At 45.1% G+C, this 21965-nt stretch overlaps 1 protein-coding gene across 6 annotated transcripts in view; it reads left to right on the top strand.

Moving 5' to 3' along the window:
* The window catches only part of MAST4 (microtubule associated serine/threonine kinase family member 4), a 568502-nt gene extending 546611 nt beyond the window's left edge, over positions 1-21891 (top strand). For 4 of the 6 annotated variants that reach the window (XM_029218025.1, XM_029218027.1, XM_029218026.1 and 1 more), the window contains 5 exons: positions 5921-6150; positions 6703-6825; positions 13428-13564; positions 15793-15974; positions 16322-21891. In XM_029218025.1, coding sequence (XP_029073858.1) covers positions 5921-6150; positions 6703-6825; positions 13428-13564; positions 15793-15974; positions 16322-20211 — 4562 coding nt within the window. In that variant the 3' untranslated portion in view covers positions 20212-21891. Of the gene's footprint in view, positions 1-3035; positions 3237-5920; positions 6151-6702; positions 6826-13427; positions 13565-15792; positions 15975-16321 lie in introns of all 6 variants that reach the window. The other 2 variants (XM_029218029.1, XM_029218030.1) reach the window with 1 other exon arrangement.
* The last annotated feature ends 74 nt before the right edge of the window (positions 21892-21965 follow it).

Consider the following 21965-nt stretch of genomic DNA (forward strand, 5'->3'; position numbering starts at 1 on the left):
ATGTCCTTCTACAGAGCAATGTGTGTTTATGCTTAAAAAATAAAAACATGGATATGGATTAAGGTTGCTATGATAAATGTTTTCATTAAGCCATAACCAGTATGCTATATTGATAACCATGAATGATTCCAAGAATTTTCACGAACATTTTTTTAACTTACTGAATATTCGTGGTGTCATGTTTTCATCTTGTTTTGAATCATTTCAAAATTACCAATTTTACAGGCTGGGTTTATTTCCGCCTCACTAAAAAGTCTGGTCCTGTGTAGCTTCACATGAGCTTACAGTTGATCATGGGGAAGAAGGCTATTGGGTTTTTTCCTTCTCTCTCTTCACCTCAGTTCTGTTTCCATGTAGGATACTTCCACTTGTCCTAAATCAGAGAGCCAAGAGCACAGCAGGGGAGAAGTAGTGTAGAAACAAGCTAGTAGTCTAAGATGGCTGACCATTTTTAGTTCATCTTGGTAATCAGATCAAATGTAGATATTTCTGGTTCCTAAGTTCTCATCTGTTTCTTAGTTATTATTTACTCTGAATAGAGTTACCTCTACTTCACATTTATTCTTAATATGATGAATTGTTTATGACCTCTTGGTCTCCTCTGCCTACTCACTACCAGAAAGGTAGGAGGTAAAGGGAGGGGAATGGTGTCTAAGCATTTGATTGATTACTTTCACAATTGAAAAAACAATCTGTCTGTATCCTGCTATGCATTATGATTAATAGATTCAAACCACCTTTCTCTCTGTCTCCCCCATACACACGCTAAAACTAATCAAAGACCTTGGGGGCCGTACAGAATAGAGAGATGAGCTGATTTGCTCACAGCCAAGGGTAATTAGGGAATCTGAAAACCGTGACTGTAGTAAAATTAAATTTGTTGATTTTTATATTGCTCCACCATCAAAAAGAAAGAATCCTTGACATTTACAGAACATTAAGGTGACATTATCTACCACTGGCAGAAAGGAAACACACGTTTATATACAGTGCTATGAGATGAGATGGCGGGACGAAATGGCGGAGGCAAGAGGGAGGGATGATAAAAGAGAACATTGAATATTCACACTCTGGCATTTAGGGAAGTGCAGCTTTATACCTGTCTCTCTTTTCATGACTACAATGTACTTGAATCAGTGAAAAGTAAGTCTTGAAGTTTTAGGTGTAGTGCTTGAATGCATCCAACAAATTATTCATTGTGAAGAGATTCCGCTTTTCAGTTTATGCTTGTCCGTGATCCTATCCAAGCCAAATTAGAAAGGAGAAGGGAGTGTGTAACTTACCCCAAAGTAAACTAAACGTTTTTTGAGATAAGATTTTTTTGATTTGTGAAGCAGTTTTTGTCAAGTCCCTCAGCAGTTGATTTCTTCATTTAGAGTGAATAGAGTAGATATGCTGTTATGTGGGACTGAATTTGGCATATAGAAGTAGAAAGGTTGTTGATATTTGCCTTAAGATCGTCTTCCTTAGTAGGTCAGATGGGTGTCATGTGGAAGTTTGTGAATCTTACCCTGTACCTACAGCACAGTAGGTGGCCATGAGCTGTGCTGTGCCCAAGCCCACTGTCCCAAGTCCAAGCCTTCCCTCAGCTTGGACCCCACCTGTGGGTCTGTGCCACCTCTGTGAACTAGGACCAAACCTGCCGTGCAATTGAATGATGTGTATATAGCACTGTAACAGAAATGTCAGTTAAGTCTGATTAAGCCTCTTCTCTAGGCAAAGAATGTCATGGTCAGCACTTTAAAATGTGCTGGTTGGCCTTTCAAAGGATCATTTATAATGGTATTAAATTCTCTGTGTGGATTGTATATCTTAATGTGGTGATAGTGTTGATGATTTTTAAAGCACAGGGGCCTTATAATATAGCATTTAGAAGGAAAAAGAAGATAAGCATTGTTTTTTTCTGGACAAAGATGTATTATCAGTGATTAAAAAAAGAAAGAAAAAAAAAAAACCCAGAAAACTGATAGCCTGTGAAAGAAAGAATAGGAGAAACCAAAAGGGATGGTCACTTGGCTTTTTTCAACATGTCACTTCTGACAAGAGTAAAGAACTTTCTTTACTCTGGGCGTGTGCAGTTACCACACTGGTATCAGTGATTTTCCATTTCTGCCTCCTCCTACGTGGTTACGTGTTCTCTTATGTTCCTCTGCTGAGGGAAGTCCTAATTTTTTAACTTAAAAAAAAAAAAACAACTCTCCAGTGTATACTGAGGATTAATAAAATTAAAAATAAAGGAGGTGTGATGGCTGGCTTAGAGGGGGACAAATCTTTTCACTTCCAGTAACTTCAGGGCAGATCGGCATTTGGCACTGTCTAGTCTAAAGGCAAGAAGATGTAGGGAACCATTGGGTACCACAGTGAAGCATACCCTTTGTCTTGTCCTGTGAAATTTACAAGGAGCTCAGAGTGAAAGCAGGTGTGGGAAGTCAAAGGCGACACTTTAGGCACTTTTCCATAAGTTACAAACCTGAGCCTAGGTGTGAGGTGTGGCCTAGAAAGATGGTAGGAGGTGACAATGGGCATAAATGTCCACGAAGTGACTAAATGATGTCCACATAGCAAAAAACCAATATTAACAGCACTGCTAATGATGATCATTGTGTCATAGGATGGTCATACCATACGGTGGGCGTTGTGCGGTTCATGAGCTGATGTTTGGTTCATGGCCTTTCGTGGTGGGGTCGGGGGGAAGAGTTGTCTCTACTAGGGTTGTAAAAGATTCTAAAAAGTAATCTCCTAGTTAAATGGAGTCAATTGAGAGTTAGTGGACTTGTGTACAAGTAGAACGAAATCTGAACGGAAACCTCTTTCATTCTTCCTCCTCCGCGCCACTTTTCTCAAACCAGTCACATGATTTTCATGTTTGCCTGACACCACACGGACTCATGAACCACATGGGCGTCTGTTTCCCAGCGTTTGTCCTTCCTTCTCTCTCTCTCTCTCTCCCTCTCTCTCTCTCTCTCTCTCTCCCTCTCCCCACCTCTCCTATCCCAGATTTTCCTGAACATGTTTATCCCTTCTTCTTTGTACAGTTGGCAGTTTTTCAGAGCACTTGGATCAGATAAATGGACGAAGCGAGTGTGTGGACAGTACAGATAATTCCTCAAAGCCCTCCAGTGAACCCACTTCTCACGTGGCTCGGCAGCGATTAGAAAGCACAGAGAAAAAGAAAATCTCGGGGAAAGTCACAAAGTCCCTTTCTGCCAGTGCTCTGTCCCTCATGATCCCAGGAGGTAGAGAGACATCTACTTGCATGACATTGTGTGATTTGTGCATGCTCACCCCCCACCCCCAGTTTGCAATGCTGATTGACATACAAGATGGCTTGAAACAGTAGTGGGTGCTGTCCTGGCGCAGCCCTCCAGAGTGTCTCCCTGCAAGACCTCCAGAGCTCCCAGGGGCATATGTGGTTTACTCCTCGCTTCTTTCTGCAGCAGGAGATGAGGCAGGCTCTCTTCCCACAAAGGCTTATTTCTTTTATTTGTTTTCTTTCCTTTTCTCCCACGCTCCCCAAGTTAAGTGATAAATTTCCCTCTTCTGAATAATTTTTCTTCCCTAGACTATGCATCATTTGTATCCTTTATGGAGCTGTTAACAGCATCTGTGCTGGAAAGCTAAGTATAGTTTTTCTCATCTAATTAACGAGGAAATCGACACAGAGAACATAAGTTTTTCATTTCTGGGGATGCAGAGTCACAGACAGCACTGAAATTACAAGGTTTACCAGCCCTGTCTGTTGGGTTATGCTTCCTCCTACTGGTATTATTTTCTACCCTATATTAAAAAACTGGGCTTAATTAATGGTTTTGTTCAGTTGCAGTATGTTTCCACAACCTAGTTTTGCCTCTGCTAATCACAAAGTCTACAGTAATTCCACTGGCTGAGATGAAAATATATACCCTGGTGGTTACGATTTATCACTCAAATGACAGTAAGAGAGTGGAAGTGGCAGTCGAATTATATTGCAGATGGTTTGCAGTTGGAAGAATACAGACCATGTATAAAAGGGATTGTTTACATTGTTGAAATTTCAAATTCCTGCAGAAAGAAATTGGGTAAAAACAAAAGCTCCCTGGGGGGTAATGCTCACTGTAGCATATTCTCATTTCTGGGAAATGTCTGTGTAGCACCATAAAACAAACACCTGTCTCCCTAGTTTGAGTGACTATTCATAACCAGAAGGCAATGGCCCCAGTGCAGCTGCAGTCAGGAAGGTAAGTGGGATGTGGTCCAGTCCCCTTTGAGAGCTGATGAGAAAGCCCACATCTTGGTGAATGTAGGTCAGTTCTTCAATCGGAGGAGATAAGGTAAAATGTACTGAGGTAAAGGGTCGGGGGCCTGGCTCTTTTAGCAGTTTGGATCTGTGTATCGACTCTATCTTCTTCCTGCCTTTGCATGTGTTGACGTTCCCTGCCCACCGGTGTGCATCTGTTCACCTGGCCTTTGGATGAGACAGAGGTAGCCAGGAAAAAAGGGTCAGGATGCCGCATGAAGTCAGAAAGTGAAGGAGCTTGGATAGTGATACATTTGGCTAATTGTTTTCCTTTGGACAGACATAAGCATTAGGGCAAAAGTTAGTCGGGATACTTTCAGTTTGCTGTGGCCACGATGTTACTCACCGAACCCCGGGAGGCTTCAGGTGCGCTGGCCCTTTGTAGCCTGGCCCTGACTGAGCTCACATTTAAACCTCAGCATCTTTTTGTAGGTTATTCTTTTTCACACACACACACACACACACACACACACGCACATGCACACGCAATTTCACATGACCAGTTAGGATCTGTTTAGATTCACATAGATGAAACAGTGATAAGAGCTATAAGTTAAAAGTGTGTTTGTTCATAAAACAAGGAAAACAGAATAGTATTGGTGTTGAAGAATATGAAGTGAGTTTTTCTTAAAATTTGTCTATCCACCTGCATTATCCTCTCAGAAACCTTGCTAGAATTACAGGTAATATATGAAGAGAATCAGTTCTAATCATAGTAATAAGGAATGATTCTTTTATAGAGAAGTTAACATTACAATGTTTTCTTGATCAAAATTATTTAATCAGTACTAGTTCAGTAATATTATAAAAAAGCAGAGGTAAATTGATGAATTGCTTTCCAGGCCAGGTTTTTTCGAAAAGAACCATGTTAACGTTATTTAGGGCAATATTTGGAGCCTGAGTATCTTTTACTATAGTCCATACAGCCTTCCCTGTGTGAGGGTATACCTGAAATTTGTGCACCTATGATTTGCTTATTTACTTATTTATTTATTTATTTTGGGGGCTGCATTGGGTCTTCGCTGCTGCATGCGAGCTTTCTCTAGTTGCAGCGAGCAGGGGCTACTCTTAATTGTGGTGCATGGGCTTCTCATTGCAGTGGCTTTTCTCGTTGCAGAGCACGGGCTTCTAGGCGTGTGGGCTTCAGTAGTTGCAGCATGCGGGCTCAGTAGTTGTGGCACACGGGCTTAGTTGCTCCGCGGCATGTGGGATCTTCCCGAACCAGGGATCAAACCCTTGTCCCCTGCATTGGCAGGCGGATTCTTAACCATTGCCCCACCAGGGAAGTTCCTGTTTCTTTAATTAAAAGAAAGTGCATTAAAAGATCACAGTCCGATAGCAGTGAAGTTTCGTGTGTTTTTTAATTTGTGTAGAGAACTAAGAAGTTGTAACTTCAGAATGTGAGTTTAAAAGTTAGTTTAAAAAGAGGCATTTCTGAGATTTCTTTGACAGGCTTCTGTCAAGTTACCAGTTACCATGCTAGTTACCAGTATAAATATTTTTATATTATTTCTTCTTTATTAGAAAGGAATGGATTTGTATTGTGACTGTCCTCCCAATCCCAGCAGGGCTACCTAGTGAGGGCTACCTGAGAGCAGTTTGTGGGACCAGGATGAGCTGTGATGACTGGCTTCTCTGTTGCAGATATGTTTGCTGTTTCTCCACTGGGAAGTCCAATGTCTCCCCATTCTCTGTCCTCGGACCCTTCTTCCTCAAGGGATTCCTCTCCCAGCCGAGATTCCTCAGGAGCTTCTGCCAGTCCATACCAGCCCGTTGTGATCCACAGTTCAGGGAAGAACTATGGTTTCACCATCCGAGCCATCCGGGTATATGTGGGAGACAGCGACATTTACACAGTGCATCATATCGTTTGGGTAAGACCGACAGTCTCTCTTTCTGGTTAGTTTTTGTTCCCAGCCAAACTGGAGAATAAATATGTCAGCTGAGGCGTAGTTAACAGCAAATGATTTTTCTCTTAAGCTGGCATTTGGGACCTGTTTCATACTCCTGCCCTTTATCTATGTGGTGGGATTGAATTTAGCAATAGTTAATTCTTTCTCATAATTCTGTTAGTCTTCATATCTGATTAACCACTCTGCATACCAAGCTGGTAGAAACAGTCAAAGATAGTCCTGTTTTTATCCTTCTTTCATTCTTCTTTTCTTAGATTTTTTTTCCCTAGCCTTCCTTTTTTTTTTTTTTAAGTACTTTCTCAGATCACCTGAAATTGTTTAAGGAACTATAGAAAGTACCCTATTTTAGGATGATGACAGAAAAAGAATAGCAAACCTTGTCTTACTGGTTTCCTCTTAGGAGCTCAGGATCATTTGCTGATTAACTGAGAACACTGAGCCACAAGAAACAGTAGGTGTCAGGGTTGTCATTTGTTTGCTTATTAATATATATACTCTGCTCTTGGACTTTAGAATGTAGAAGAAGGAAGTCCAGCTTGCCAGGCAGGACTGAAGGCTGGGGACCTGATCACACACGTCAATGGAGAACCAGTGCATGGACTCGTCCACACAGAAGTTATAGAGCTCCTGCTAAAGGTACTATCTTTTTGATGTCATGGCCATCCAGATGAAGGAGGTAGCCAGAAAGAACTAGTACCAAGAATTCTTTGCTCAGGGTCTAGAGTTCTTCTATATGGCACTTCCATACACACTCAGTCTCGTTGCTGAGAGAATATTCGGTAGCCTGTTTAATGTAAAGGCAAAAATAACATGAATTTTTTGGTTTTATATCATGAAATGCACGTTCGTATATCTGCACAGTCACTTCCTAATTTAATTTTGCTTCTTATCCTAAATTACAAATAGAGTTCTCTTTGTTTATGTACCGCACATAGTAAAATCTGTTTGGAAATCGTTCATCCTAAAGGCGATTTTCTTCAGTAAATTTTATTCTATATAGCAGAAGACAAGGTAGTATTAAACTGTGAGGTCAGATCTGAAGGTTGAGTCTGAGAGTTGGGTTTCCTTTTGAAAGGTAGACCTGTGAATATATAACATACACTATAAATGATAGAAATAGGTGGTAATGGAAGAAGGGATTCTAGCGATCGTTAGGCCTTTTCCCATTCATACGTACAAATGAATTTGAATGTAGATCAGTTTCTACTTGGAATGTAAGCTGAGTCAAGCCAATGGAGTACGAAGATCACAAGAAGCCTGAGTATGATAGGGAGAGACAGTCTATACTGATCCTCTCCTTTCTTTTGGGTTATTTGCTCTGCCACCTGCTGACTACAGAATATAAAGTTATGGCTCCAAATATGGATCTGTTTAAAACAAAGATAAATTTGAGTTTGATGTTAAGTTTTTTCAAGGAAAGAAGACTATCTGTGATCAAAAATACAGTCTTTAATTGTAGGATTATTTTATAAGTCAACAGATGTTTACGGATGACCTCTGGCTTTTGTAAGCACTGGGAGGGCTGGGCTATAAGGGGCTATCAGAGAGGTGTGAGCCATGACCTCAGAGAACCTGCAGCCTATTGAAAGGCACAACATAAACACATATGTGTCATTTAAACAGGGTGCATTCAGACTGTTTCCAGAGCACTCGCCCTGAGGCAGGTACCACGGTAGATGTTGGCAACCTAGGAATTCAGGCATGGTCCTTGCCCTCGAGGACTATGGGAGATATAGAAGAGGTGTGCAAGCAGATAACGTTCAGCTTGATTAGCCAGGGCCACAGCAGGGGGAGGAATCCCGTACTTTTGGAGAGAAGATTCTGTGAATGAGGAGAGTCATCACAGAGAAGTGACACTGAACTGGAACTTGAAAGAAAATTAGGATTTGGCAGGTAGTGCAGGTAGGTGGGTGTACAAAGCCTTTGGAAAGTAAGTACAGTTAAATGACTTTTCTTCTTCCTTCTCTCATCCCCCAGCCAACACAAGTATATTCTTCAAATGATTCAGTGTCTGGCCTAGGTTCCAGTTAGAGGAATAGCATGCATATTCAAAGGTCCATTGTGAAATGGCCGATTGTAGGAAAGTTATTGCTGTTGATCAGTTCACAGCATTAATGAAACTTTGGTCTTGGCCTCAGTCCCCACTGGAGTTGAGGCCGGGCTTTGCTATCCTCCATACCTACAGGTGGTTCCCCTAACTCTAGTCAACTTTCTCACAAATGCATCCTATACTATTGGGCTCCCGACGGCTTCGTCACTGGCGGACCATCAGGGCAGTAGCTGTATTTTGGCATTCTCAGATGCTTTTTACACGATGTTTTATACTTGCAAACTACTTCACAAAATCTCATGGCATCCTTAGAAAAAGGTGGAAGAGCCATTACATAGGGCTGTATGTATATTTAGAGATACACGTGCAATACTTAATTTATCTTTCGGACTGTGAACCTAATAAGCGTGTTTCATGGCTGCAGCTTTGGTCACACTTACCCTCACAACTTCAAAATGAGCCTGCTATGGAAGCACTAACTTACATGCACAAGGAAATAGAAAGTCACTGTCGTCCGGTTCAGTTCCCCACAGCTCTGTGAATCCCTGTGCCCCTTCAGCGTCGCCTTAAACCTCTCCTGCCACAAGGAGTTAATCACCTCCATCCAGCTTGCAAGTAGCTTGTTAAAAATGAGCTTTGTCAAAGCACCGAAATCTCTCTCCAGCCACTGCAGTGAGGGGCGGAGGCCACATGGACCCAGTCATATCCCCTGCTCACATAATTACCTGCCCAGTGTAGCCTCCGTAATCCAGAAAACTCTCTATTCACCCAGGTTGCTTTCTTAGGACAGCGTTAGTTTAAATCTCCAATCGTAAGAGAAGCCCTAAAATATCACCAACCCCTGCCTCAAAATTTCCTTTCCCTGAACTCTGGAGAACCTCTGGAAACTAAAATGGGAACCATCAAATAACATCGTTATTACCATCCTCACATATTGGCTGGGCCCCCAAAATGTGCAGAAGTGTGCGAGATACCGAAGAGTCACACAACAAATGACACATATGAATAATAGGTAATCGAGAGCCTTTACATGAATAAACTCAGGTAATCCTCATACCTTGTGCATAGGTGCTATAAATATAAATGTCCCCATTTTACAGATAAAGAAATTAAAGCAGGGAGAAGTTAACAAAGCAGCCAAGGTTATCTGCTAGGAAAGAGCAGAAGAGGATTTGCATCTCGGCAATGCAGCTCCAGAGCCTGTGCTTTCAACCAGCATGCCACTGTGCTCTGTACATGAAGTCTTTTGATTGCCAGTAACTTGAGTTAATACAGTCCAACGTTCACAAGGGAAACAGTGGCAATACTAGGCTATAATCAGAGTGTCAGACAAAAGGAACAAACTGTAAATATTGCCCAGGTTCTAAAGGAGAGAGGGCTTTCCACCAGGGTGGGCAGGGGTGAAGAGTTAGGGGTTTTCTGTGCAGGGCTGTGAAGGATGGGTGGACATTTAGTGTATGGGAAGAGGGTGTAGGACGGTCTAGGCAAAATAAAGAAGATGCTTAAAAACACAAGGACAGGAAGCTCAGAGTGCTTGAGGTGCATGAGTAAACCAGTGTGGCTGGAGCCTGAGTTCATTCATAGCATCTGGGATGAAGTGTGCAGGATGGCTGGGGCTGGATCATGGAGGGTTGAGTCAGGGCAAGGACACACGTATGCAGGAAGAGTGCTGTTCGCCATGTGCGTCTTGCAGAGAAAGAAATGTAAAAACAGTCTAGCTCAGTGAAGTACCCAAGGCCAAGTGATAAACTAATGTGGAGTCAGACTGAGAGAAGAGACTGAATAGCCTGACTTCTGCTTTTGGGTTCAGTTCAGCCAGCTTAAAATAATTTCCCTCCCACCGTGCACTAATCACACCAGTAGTTTAAAGTAAAACTTAACTAATAGAACATTTAACAGTCTTCTGGGCCCATTTCGTTGTTATTTTTTAAAACAGTGCTGCAGAATTTCCCTAATAAGAGACTGCTTCTTCTTCAAAAGAATTTGTTGAGGTCAGTAGACCCAGTAAAACACTGTGTGCCGAGTTCTGACAGCACTTGCTATAGCCGATGGATCCACCAGATGGCAGTCTCCACAATTCTCACCTATTGTCTATAAAATTATAATATTTTTCAGTCATTTACTTACCATTTTTGTAATCATTAACATTTCCAACCAAATGTTTGCACTCTGCATTTTTTTTGTGTCTGTATTTCCCCTCAGGGAAGTTATCTCTTTGTGTATTTCCATAAGTCAAGTGAACTGTCATCTGGAACAGCCATATGTAGAAACAAAAAAAAGAAAACTGGGTTTGGTTTTAAAGTGGAAAGGGACTTTTGTACAGAACTTAATGACGTGCTCTGATTCAGCAAACCCTGGTCATAACTTTTCTGGTGAGGAATGTTCAGCATTTATATTATATTTTTTTCATATAATGTTGACGATATTTTTTAAATTTCTTCTTGACAGTCTGATACATTGATCATTCCTTATATGGATCCAGTGCCTCGTTCCCTCACCACCACTCTTTAAGTACAAGCTGTGCACTCTGCTGGGAGGAAGAGATGGAAGGGATCAGGGCATGCCCTGCCCATGAGGAGTGGGCAGTGTGGGGTGAGGGGCGGGAGAGCCAGCTTTGGGCTCTCCCACTGGGCTCTGTGACCTTGGGAAAAAAGAATCTCAGTGTCTCTGAATCTGTTTTCCTTACCTCTAGTCAAAGAATAATAATCCCTTCCTACCTCACAAGGTTTAAGAAAAAAAAAAAAAACCCTCATGACTTGGTTGTGAAAATAAAGTAAGAGAATATATGTGAAAAATGCTTTAACATTCACAATGTGCTTTTAAAATGCTCAGTGGCATTGTGAGCCTCTTATAGGTAAAGATATAAAAGTCAGTGCTGAATTGTGTTAGAAGGGGTGGAAGTGGATTCAAGCTTAGATGGCTCATGGGCTCTAGCAGCCCCGGTGATCATTGTGGCTCTGTGTCCACTCTGTATATGATGTAGAAAAGGACGGAAGGAACTTCAATGAAAGATGAACTCCCATCCTGTTTGTTGCCCCTTTCCTTCCCCTAAGACATGCAGGAAAAACTAAAACTTTAGCCTGGCCTCGCTCAGTTAGCCTGGTTTCACTCAATTTGTAAAGAGAGAATCCCATACCAAACAACCTTCAATGGTAGGCCTTTCATACTTCAAAGCTGAATTTTCAGTTTAAAGAATAAATTGAATGTCAGTCTCTACTATCAGGTTAAGGTTTATTTTTAAAGTTTTGGCATTTGCATATAAAACATGTACTTTATTCTTTCAGGATGAAGAAAAATTGTTTCTCTTGTTCAAGTTCAAATCTCATTTCCCTAAAATATTTTTTTACAATTATGACATTAAGTATGGGATTATATGTTCTTAAATATGTAAAGAACTCTAAAATCAATAATACTAAGACTTTCTGATACAAAATTGGATGTAAGACATGAACAAATCGTTCTCTAAAGAAATAGAAATCATCGAAAATAAATGAGTCAAAGTCCAGCTTTGTTAATAGCCAAAGAACAAAGATTAAAACTTGATATAACTTTTTCCTGTAAAATCAGTAATCTGTTTAATGTTAGTATTCCGTTCTGACAAGCCCGTTCTATGGCTGCTGCTCATGCGCTGCTGGCAAGAGCATGAGGTGACATAACCCTTCTGGAAATTAGTGTATCACCAGGCACGAAGAGTCGCTGAAAAGCCCACCTAGACCCTTTGCTGCGTGTATTGGGTCTAATTATGTAAACTAAGGGAAATGTCAGAGGCTCGGACAGCGATTTAGAGATAAAGGTATTTATTCCAGCCCTTACAAGAATTGCGAGATAGAAAACAATAGCTGTAGGGAAATAGTTAAATTGTGATTCACCCATCTCATGGAATATTTTTAAATAGCCAGTAAAAATCATGTTCTTAAGGAATATTCAATGACGAAGGGCAAGTTTTTCAAAGTTAGGAAATGTGAAGTGAACAAAAAACATAAAACTAAATATGACATTAATTTAATTAAGATTTAAATTATTTATAAAGTGTGTCTATATATATATACATACTTTCTACATGCCTGATAAGAGACCAGCAGGAAATATACAGAAATGTTACCAATGTTAGCTGGGTGGTAAGCTCCTCAGTGATTTTTTATATATATATATATGCTTTACTCTTTTCTTCTAATGGCACGTATTACTTCCCAAGTTGGGAGGGAAGGTGGATGTTGATATTAAAACAATCTCTGTTTTTCCAGTCCCCAGCCCCCATCATACTCAACTCCCCATCTCTTAATACCACTTAGAGCTGAGTTGCTAGGCATCTTCCAGGCATAGGCCTTTTAAAAGGCCCTTCTCCGTATGCTTCTTGTCTTCTTAAGGTAATCGGGGCCATCTGTGACTCTGAAAGGACATGTTTCTCTCCTGGTTATTAAGAAATTCAAGAAGAGGTCATTGATATGGGAGTGAAGGGGGTGGGTCCTAACCACTTGCCCAGGGCACACCTCAGCTTGCCCTCTAACTCTGCTCTCAAATCCATCCCCAGGGCCTGCCCAGCCAGCCCCTGTCCCAGGTTCAAGTGGTAGGGCACAGAAACCCACCAGGAATGACCTCACCATGCCTGACCTGGCAAAACAGAGGCTGTTTCATACCTGCTGGCATGAACTTTCCAGCTCTGCCTGCTGACAGGTTTTCTGGTGGTAGAAAAGGAACCTTTAAAAATAATTTAAAATAGAAGTCTCATTCAGTTTTGCTGCTTTATGATTTTTTTTTATGATTTCTAGAGAGCCCCTGGGCATCTTTATACTTAATACATATGGATGAGGATAACTGTGATTTATAGAGTCCTTTCCATGTGTCACCCTCAGTGCTAAAGGCTTTACAGACTCTATCTCCTTGATCTTCAGACGAGCTCTATGAGATAAGTGTGACTCTCCTGTTAGATGGAAAGCAAGTGCTCAGGTCACAGGCTCAGATTTGAACTCAGCTCTGTGGAGTTCCAGATCCCACCCTCTTAAGGAAACCTCACATTTTTTTTCCACCGAGTTTGTCAGGACTTCACTGCTTGAAGGGTCATTGACACATGGAAGCCTTTTGTATGTCCGTCCTTATGGATCTTTTCTTTGTCTTTGGCTCTCCTATCTCTGTTCTGGTCTTGTTTCATCACAGCATTTCGCTTTAATACCACATCATATTTTTATAGAGTGGAAATAAGGTGTCGATCACGACCACCCCATTTGAGAACACATCAATCAAGACGGGGCCAGCCAGGAGAAACAGCTATAAGAGCCGGATGGTAAGGCGGAGCAAGAAATCCAAGAAGAAGGAAAGTCTGGAAAGGTGAGTTAGAGCCGTCCTCTTCATGGGTTTGGTGCATTCCCACACTGAGCGACATTTACTCCTCGCTTAATGTAAATGCTTGCATATGAGAAGGATCCATTTCTCTGTGAGAAATGTTGCCCCGTGGTTCACATGTATTTATACATTAGCATTTATATTCCTTCGTAACAGCATTCTTTTTCATAGTGAAAAGACCTATGTAGTTACAGTGTAGAAGAATTTATATTGCTTCTTCTCATGTGTGAGAACCATGAAAAGCCCTTTGCCTTTTCTTAAGCCTCTAGACTTCATTTCAGTTGAGTTGGATTTGAGGAACTGAAACTTCAGGCAGTTTTTAGCATTATATCTGTATTTAATAACGTCCTTTACATTATCTAAAAACAAACAGTTGCTTTTTTTTTTTTTTTTTTTTTTTTGGCACACGGGCCTCTCACTGTTGGGGCCTCTCCCGTTGCGGAGCACAGGCTCCAGATGCGCAGGCTCAGGGCCCAGCCGCTCCACGGTATGTGGGATCTTCTCGGACCGGGGCACGAACCCGCGTCCCCCGCATCGGCAGGTGGACTCTCAACCACTGCGCCACCAGGGGAGCCCCAGTTGCTATTTTTTAATGCCAGATGTTTGAAGATAACTAGATCTTTAAAGCATCCAAATAAGCCTAGAAATAAAAAGGCTTTGTTTTACTGACTGAAAGCCTAACTTGGCTACACGTTTGCACTGTGAGAGGCACCGTGAGTACCATTTTGTGCCCCGTGCAGGCACTGGCAAGGTGTGTGTATGTGTGTGTTTCTGGTGAGGATATTTCTTGCCAGGCAGTTGTCTAGATGTGCTCACTGCACCATGCCACAGCAGCCCTACTTTGCCCACTTGGATATGGTGTGTTGGATCACATTATGAGGATTTTTGATGATAGAAAAGAAAAATAAGCAAATGAGAAAGGAATGATTATTGACTTCAGGAAAGACAGAGTTATACAAGGAAGGAAAATAGAATTATGGCCAAGCTGTGAACAGTATTTATCATGTAAAATAAACACCAGCCTTTTTTTTCTAACCAAAAATTTTGGTTTAGCACTACTAAGAGGAATAGAAACAGGGAAGTGTTTTCGGTTAGAAGGTGGAAGCAGTTGTATACGAGCTTAATTCTCATTTTTTGTGGTAGGAAATCAACAGATAATTTCTAAATTCGAAAAACTAAAAAAACAGCATAAGCACATTTCCTAGCAATATGCAGACAAATAGGAAAAGAAACAGCTAAAAGACTAGAAAGTGGTTTCTCTGGGGATTGGGAAAAAGGCAGAGCAGGGAGTTGCTATTTTTCATTACAAACTATTTGACTTTTTAACCCAAGTACGTGTATTACTGTGATTAAACTTACACACACACACACACACACACACACACACACACACATTTTGAGATCCTCCTTTTTTTTTTAATGTGAGCTTTATATTTTAATGGTGGTTTAGGTCATATAGAACACACTTGCTTCAAGGGGTAGCAGAGTGTAAACTACCTGGGGATGAAGGAACTCTGTACAGCCACCTGCACTTCGAAGCCACCTGAAGCTGTGCTTTTGGCTTTCAGGTGTGCTCGTGGGGCACTAACTACACATTTGCTTGTGCTGCATGGTGTCTCCTGCCCTGCTGATGTGATAAGCTTCATTTCACCTTGCTCGGTTTCTCTGTGTAAACGTACAGCGTGCACAGTCATTAGGAATATTCAAGAGCTCACAATGGAATAAGCACAGCAAACAGCCCCTCAGAGATAAAGCCTCTACCCAGTGTACCACCATCAAAGAATTCTATATCCAAGATGATGGTTTTTCTTCCAGGGATTTACTTTGTATTACCTCTTAATTAATTAAATTGTTTCAGTGTGTTTGGGGCTGTGTACTCAGAAGCTTTCAGGCAAAAAACTGTGTCCTCAAAAACCTGACATATAAATAAATGAATGTATATTTATTATATATTTTTCCTATTTTCACAGCTCTTCTTAAAGTGCTTGAAATTAAGAGAAGAGAGCTTCCATTGCGTATTATCAAAACCTCTTCCTTTCTAAGTCATAAAAAAGTTTTGAATATAAAAGTGGGATCCTTCTCTTTAAAAGGATCTGCCATCATCCCATCACCGTCTCTGGCACAGGGGCGTGTACTGAATGCACTGGTGCTGTGGGTAGGAGGAGTGGTTTTGAATGTAGAATCTGATCCGTTTTCTTCTGTTTTCACTCTAGGAGAAGATCCCTTTTCAAAAAACTAGCCAAGCAGCCTTCTCCTTTACTCCACACCAGCCGAAGTTTCTCCTGCTTGAACAGATCCCTGTCATCAGGGGAGAGCCTCCCGGGGTCCCCCACTCACAGCTTGTCTCCCCGATCCCCTACTCCCAGCTACCGCTCCACCCCCGACTTCCCATCCGGTGAGTGAGTCTCCTTGCCTCTCAAGAGTTGAGGGGTCACCATCTGAGATCCTGGAAGAGAGGCTTATTCCTGCTTAAGGAAAGAAGGTTGAGGTTGTAATTGACAGAGAACAGGATTTATAGGAAGGTCAGAAGATACAGCTGTTCGGTCCATTAAAAAAGACAGGAAGTACTGGGTTAACCCTTGGTGTGGGGAGGTTTATCTGAAAAGCATTTATTCACTAGACTTAGATGCTAAGACAATTTGCTGACCTTTACCTGACCTTATCTAAAACAGCTAGGTCTGGAAGCATGGAAAGCAAAGGGAAAGTGGCTGTTGCTCACAGCATCCTGTTTTCCACCCACAGGTACTAACTCCTCCCAGAGCAGCTCCCCAAGCTCTAGTGCCCCCAACTCCCCGGCAGGGTCAGGACACATCCGGCCCAGCACTCTCCACGGCCTGGCCCCCAAACTCAGCGGGCAGCGATACCGGTCAGGAAGACGTAAGTCAGCGGGCAGCATCCCGCTCTCCCCGCTGGCCCGGACACCCTCTCCAACTCCACAGCCCACCTCCCCTCAGCGGTCACCGTCCCCTCTGTTGGGACATTCACTTGGCAACTCCAAGATCTCTCAAGCCTTTCCCAGCAAAATGCACTCCCCCCCGACCATCGTCAGACACATTGTGAGGCCCAAGAGCGCAGAGCCCCCGCGGTCCCCGCTGCTCAAGCGCGTGCAGTCGGAGGAGAAGCTCTCTCCCTCCTACAGCAGTGACAAGAAGCACCTGTGCTCCCGCAAGCACAGCCTGGAGGTCACCCAGGAGGAGGTGCCGCCGCGGGAGCAGTCCCAGCGGGAGGTGACCTTGCAGAGCCTGGAGGAGAACATGTGCGACGCGCCTGCCCTCAGCCGGGCCAGGCCTGTGGAGCAAGGCTGCCTGAAACGCCCTGTGTCCCGGAAGCTGGGCCGACAAGAGTCTGTGGACGAGCTGGACCGAGAGAAGTTGAAGGCCAAGGTGGTGGTGAAGAAGCCCGACGGGCTCCCAGAGAAACAGGAATCCCGCCAGAAACCCCATGCACTTGGCAATGAGGTGGAAAACCTCTCTGCTTTTAGGCTAGAAGACAGAGAGAAGAAAATCTATCCAAAGGCTTCGGAAAGGTCAAATCATTTTGAAAACAAAGCAGCCGCGCAGGAGGCCCAGGCCCCGGGCAGCCTGCTGAAAGATGCTCTCCACAAACAGGCCAGTGTGCGGGCCAGCGAGGCTGTCACCTCGGAGGGGGCAGCAGCTCCCGGGGACCACAGCCAGGGCACCGGTGACCTCAAACGAGCCTCGGCTCACAGCACCCTACAAGACGGTCTCTGTCACGCCACCCACAGGCCCACCTCTGGGAAGGGTGAGTACACGGAGAAGGCCCCGCAGGCCAAGGAGGGTCCCCGGTGTGAGAAGTTAGACAGCAAGCTGGCCAACATCGATTACCTCAGAAAGAAGATGTCCCTTGAAGACAAAGATGATGGCCCCTGCCCTGTGCTCAAGCCCAAGATGACATCTGGTGCCCAGGAGGGCCTGCTGGGGAGCGCGAGCCGACTGGCCGGGGGGCAGCAGGAGGCCCAGCCGGCCTCCGAGAGCCGCGCGCCATTCATCAGCGGCCACGTGGCTCAGCTCAGCACCGTCTCCTTTGTCCCTCTCAAGGCCCTTTCTGGCCGGGTGGACAGCGGAGCGGAGAAGCCGGGCTTAGCTGCTCCAGAGTCGCCTGTCCGGAAAAGCCCCTCCGAGTATAAGCTGGAAGGGCGGTCTGTGTCATGCCTGAAGCCCATTGAGGGCACTTTGGACATTGCTCTTCTGTCTGGACCGCAGGCCTCCAAGACGGAGCTGCCTTCACCAGAGCCTGCCCAGAGCCCCAGCCCAGGCAGTGACGTAGGGCCCCCTGTGCCACAGGCTCCCGCCGGCAGCGTGGGGAGGAAGGGTGAAACTGCGGGTCAGAGGGAGTCCTCCCCTGCCAGCTTCAAGGTGAACAAATCCTACCTGCTCGAGCCTCGGTTCCCACCACCCAGCCGGGGTCTGCAGGGCTCACTGGCATCACCCCTGCCTGACCCAGAGCTGAAGCTGGACAGGAAGGTTTCCCATGCAGCCAGGACCCCGGTGACCATTGTGGAAAGCCATCCCCAGCGGGGAGAGGGCAGCCCCAGCCAACACCAAGACCACAGGCCCGATGTTAAGCTCCTTCCCCTCCTGGGGCAGAACCTCCAAGGTGCTGACCCGTCTAGATTGCGCAGCCCGCTCCCGCCTGAAGGTGCCCCCTTGAGGGAGAAGCCTAGCGGGAGGGAGTCGTCCGAAAGGGGCCCTCCCACAGCCAGAAGTGAGCGGTTGGCTTTGAGGGCCGACATCCGCAGAGACCCCTCCAAGGAGCTGTATCCACCAGAAGCTACTAAAACCAGTGACAACTCCAAAACCCTCCCCGCTGTGGGGAGGACCCGCCCAGATGTCTCCACCCAGACCCAGGCCCTGGAGAAAGCATGCGGGCCTTGTGGGAAAACAAACCCCAAAGACGGCCGAGATGAGGTGAGGCCACTGGCCAGAGAAGACCCCTCTTTGCACTCTGCAGCGACTCCTTGTGAGAGGGAGCTGGGCAAGGGAAGGAGTGGCCCGGAATCTAAGCTGGCATTCGCTTCTGCCAGGTGGTCTCTGGAGCCACCCGGGACAGAGAGTGAGAAGAGTGAAAAGCTCTCCGGTTTCGGATCTGTGCAGAAAGATGGTCTCAAGGAACCAGAAAGGAAAGAACAGCCCCTGCAGAAGCATCACCTCACCAGTAGCTCTCAGCCCCTACCTACCACCAAAGAGCTCCCTCGCCTGGCCGCTCAGCGGCATTACACTCAACAAAGCTACCCTGCTGGCTCTCTGCCTGGGAGCAAGCCCTGCGCTACACACTCAATCCTGGGCCTCCAGGACCCTCCCAAGCCCACTGCCGTGCTCTGTGAAAGCAGCAGCCACAAGCCCAGGTCTGGCCCCGACACAGACCCTCCAAAGTCTAAGCACCCAGACCGGCCCCTCTTCTCCCAGAAGCTGAGCATTGAGGCTGCAGTGGGCAAAGAGCCTGGTGCTCAGGCCCCCGGCAAAGAGGGGAAGGGCAGCAGTAAGGGTGTGTCAGAGGAGTTCCCTGCCCTCCCAGGTCCCCAGAACACAGCCCGCGATGTGATTGGCCAGGGAGCAAGTGGGCCCTCAGTCCCCCTACAGATGGAATGGGGTCCTCTAGACACCAAGCTGAGACCCACCAGCAGTGGGCATCCCCCAGAGGCACTGGAGAAGCCCGCACATCCACCACGGCAAGGACCCCTAGGGGCCAGTGAGTCGGTAGACCAGAAACTTCCCACTGTAGGGGAAAGGCAAAACCCATCTCCAAAGGCCCCCAAACCATCCACTGTGAAAGATTATCCCCCTCTGTGCAAACAGACAGACAGGAGCCTGAGTCCGCCGGCTGCCAGCGCTGACGCCGGGAAGTCTGAAGGCAAGAAATGCACCGAAGCACTTTACTCCCCTGTGGACAGCGGGAAGCCGGGGGCCAGCCTTTCCCCGGTGCAAGGTGAGGCTGGGCCCAAGGGCACGGAGAGGCCGGCAGCAGCCGCCGGGAAGGGCTGGCCGGAGGCCAAGGGGAAAGGGCCCGGTTCCCAGAAGCCACTGACGGAGGCGGGCAAGCCCAGTGGCATGAAACGGTCGCCCTCGGCCACGGCGCAGAGCTCTTTCCGCTGCACTGCCCTCCCCGAGAAGTCTCTGAGCTACTCCTCTGGCTTTCCCGAGGCTAGATCAGTAGTTCCAGAGACTTCTACAACCTGCAGCGACACCTTCTCTGCCAAGGCCGGCAGGGCCACAGCTGAGCCCTCAGCCTCCAGCAGCAGGGACCATCGAAAGCCCCTGCCTGGGGGGGATGGCAGAACCCAAATGACAAAGAGCGACTCCTTGCCATCCTTCCGCAGCTCAGCCATCACTCTGGAATCCTATCACCCTAACCCAGGCGTGGGGGAGGGCGCCAGCCACCGGGACAGGGTCCTCTCAGGAGCAGCCACCGCGGGAGAAACCAAAGGGAAAGAGCCGGCCCCCGCCCAGCCAGCTCAGACTAGGAAGCAGAATGTGGGCAGAGAGGTGACCAAGCCGTTCCCCGCTCCAAGCGCGGAGCGCCCAATCGCCCTTCCTTCTGAGAAGGACTCCGGGGTGCGACAGAGGCGGGGGAAAGAGAGTTTGCGCGGCAGCCCACACAAAAAGGCCTTGTGATGGGGCAGGCCCCTGGCGGGACTGGGGCACCCAGCCTGCGTGTGTAACTGCATCTTGACTACCTTGGAAACCAGCACTGTGGGAACCCCCCCCAGGCAGAGCCTGGAGCCTCACCGAAGAAGGGGGAGAGAAGAAACAGGAAAAGAAGGGACCTTCTTCCAAATGCCTTCCCAATTGGAACCGGTAAACTGTTACCAGATAGTGTTTGTACAAAAAAAATAAAAATAAAAAAACAAAAAATCTTTTTGGTTGAGGTTGAGGTTGCGGATTGTTGAGGAAAACGATTTTCTCTGTAAATACCTAGCAATGTGTTTGGTTTGGGGGATATAGAGTCGATACTCTGCTGCTGATGGCATCATTTACTACAGCTTTTTTTTAAATAAGATTTTCGCTCTACCATTGATCATAATGCAGTAACGAAGCAAAAGGGTTAAACCTGGGTATATGTAAAAGTATAGATACACCCGTATTCGTGTATATACACATCCACCCACGTGTTCTGGTCTGTGGTTGAAAAGAATATTTCAAGGCTACATTTTTCTACGTTAAAACATTCTAAGTCGAGTTGAAGGTGAAAGAAAGCCCCAAATACACTAGATTGTAAGCCTTCATGTGTATTTTTAACAAGTGATTTTGATAGTACTGTATCTGGCTACCTATACTTCCAGATCTAAAGAACTACTCGAATCACTGCATTTGGAATCCTCCTCCATCAGAAATGGCCACAACAGATGGAGCTAGCCATTTTCATTTCATTTCATGGTCATCCTAATAGCCATTTTGACCCTGGGCCCAGCTGTCTGAAAGGCCAGTTGTCCTTGTCTGTGGGTGTGTATGTCAACTCCTCACCATAGGTAGAGCGGGGGCTATAAACACATGTCGACTTATTTCTGTTCTTTTGCTTTCCCTTTCTGTTCTCTCGCTTTTCCTTTTCATGCTCTTAAACTCAGGCCTTTATGCTATGAGTCACTAGTCTAAGAAGCACACATTTTATAGTAGTTCTGCACCAGCCCTGCTGTTGAACATAAAGGAAAGTTGCTGGCCGCACACAAATCTGCTAGTACTTAGGTTGAGTCATAAGCATCGGGCATTGGAAGAGGTTTTCAATTTGCTTTTTTGAGGAAAAGTCGGGGGACGGGGTGGGGTTGTGGATTTTGGCATCATAGCATATATTTTAAGGAATAATCAGGACATCAGATACATTTTAATACATAGCTGGGGCCTTATGTTGTAGATGAAGCTTGCTGTTTTTAGCAAGTTCCTGGGTTTCACATTCATTTCTGATACATCAAGTAGCTCCATACATTTCATAACATGATCTCTTTATTTGTATGCAAAAAAAATACTGTATTAATAAAGAGCATCATTTTTGTAACAAAAAGACTTGTTGGAGCTATTTGGTGCTTGAATGTGACTGTCCTTTTTACTTTTGCTAAGCCTTATTTAAATTTTGTATACCATGGAATATGTAGAATTTGTCCAATCATTTTAGTGCTGAGGGGGATCTTTTTGTTTGTTTTTTGTTGCAGTTTTCCTTCCTGGTGGATTGTTTTATATTGTAAGACAGCACTTGCTGACATAAGTACTAAGGCACTAAGAGAAAATACACACAGATAAGTATTTATAAGATGCTTGGGATCCGTAGCAGGATTTTTTGTTTTGTAAGAGAAAAAAAAAAAATTACCAAGAAGAAATACTAATCCAGCACCCATCCCCCCTGGGGAGTGTCTTAGTATCTTCAGGCTATAACATTG

This window comes from Monodon monoceros, unplaced genomic scaffold (genome assembly GCF_005190385.1).
Source record: "Monodon monoceros isolate NGI ecotype Baffin Bay Population unplaced genomic scaffold, NGI_Narwhal_1 Super_Scaffold_12, whole genome shotgun sequence".
In the NCBI taxonomy this organism is placed as follows: domain Eukaryota; kingdom Metazoa; phylum Chordata; class Mammalia; order Artiodactyla; family Monodontidae; genus Monodon; species Monodon monoceros.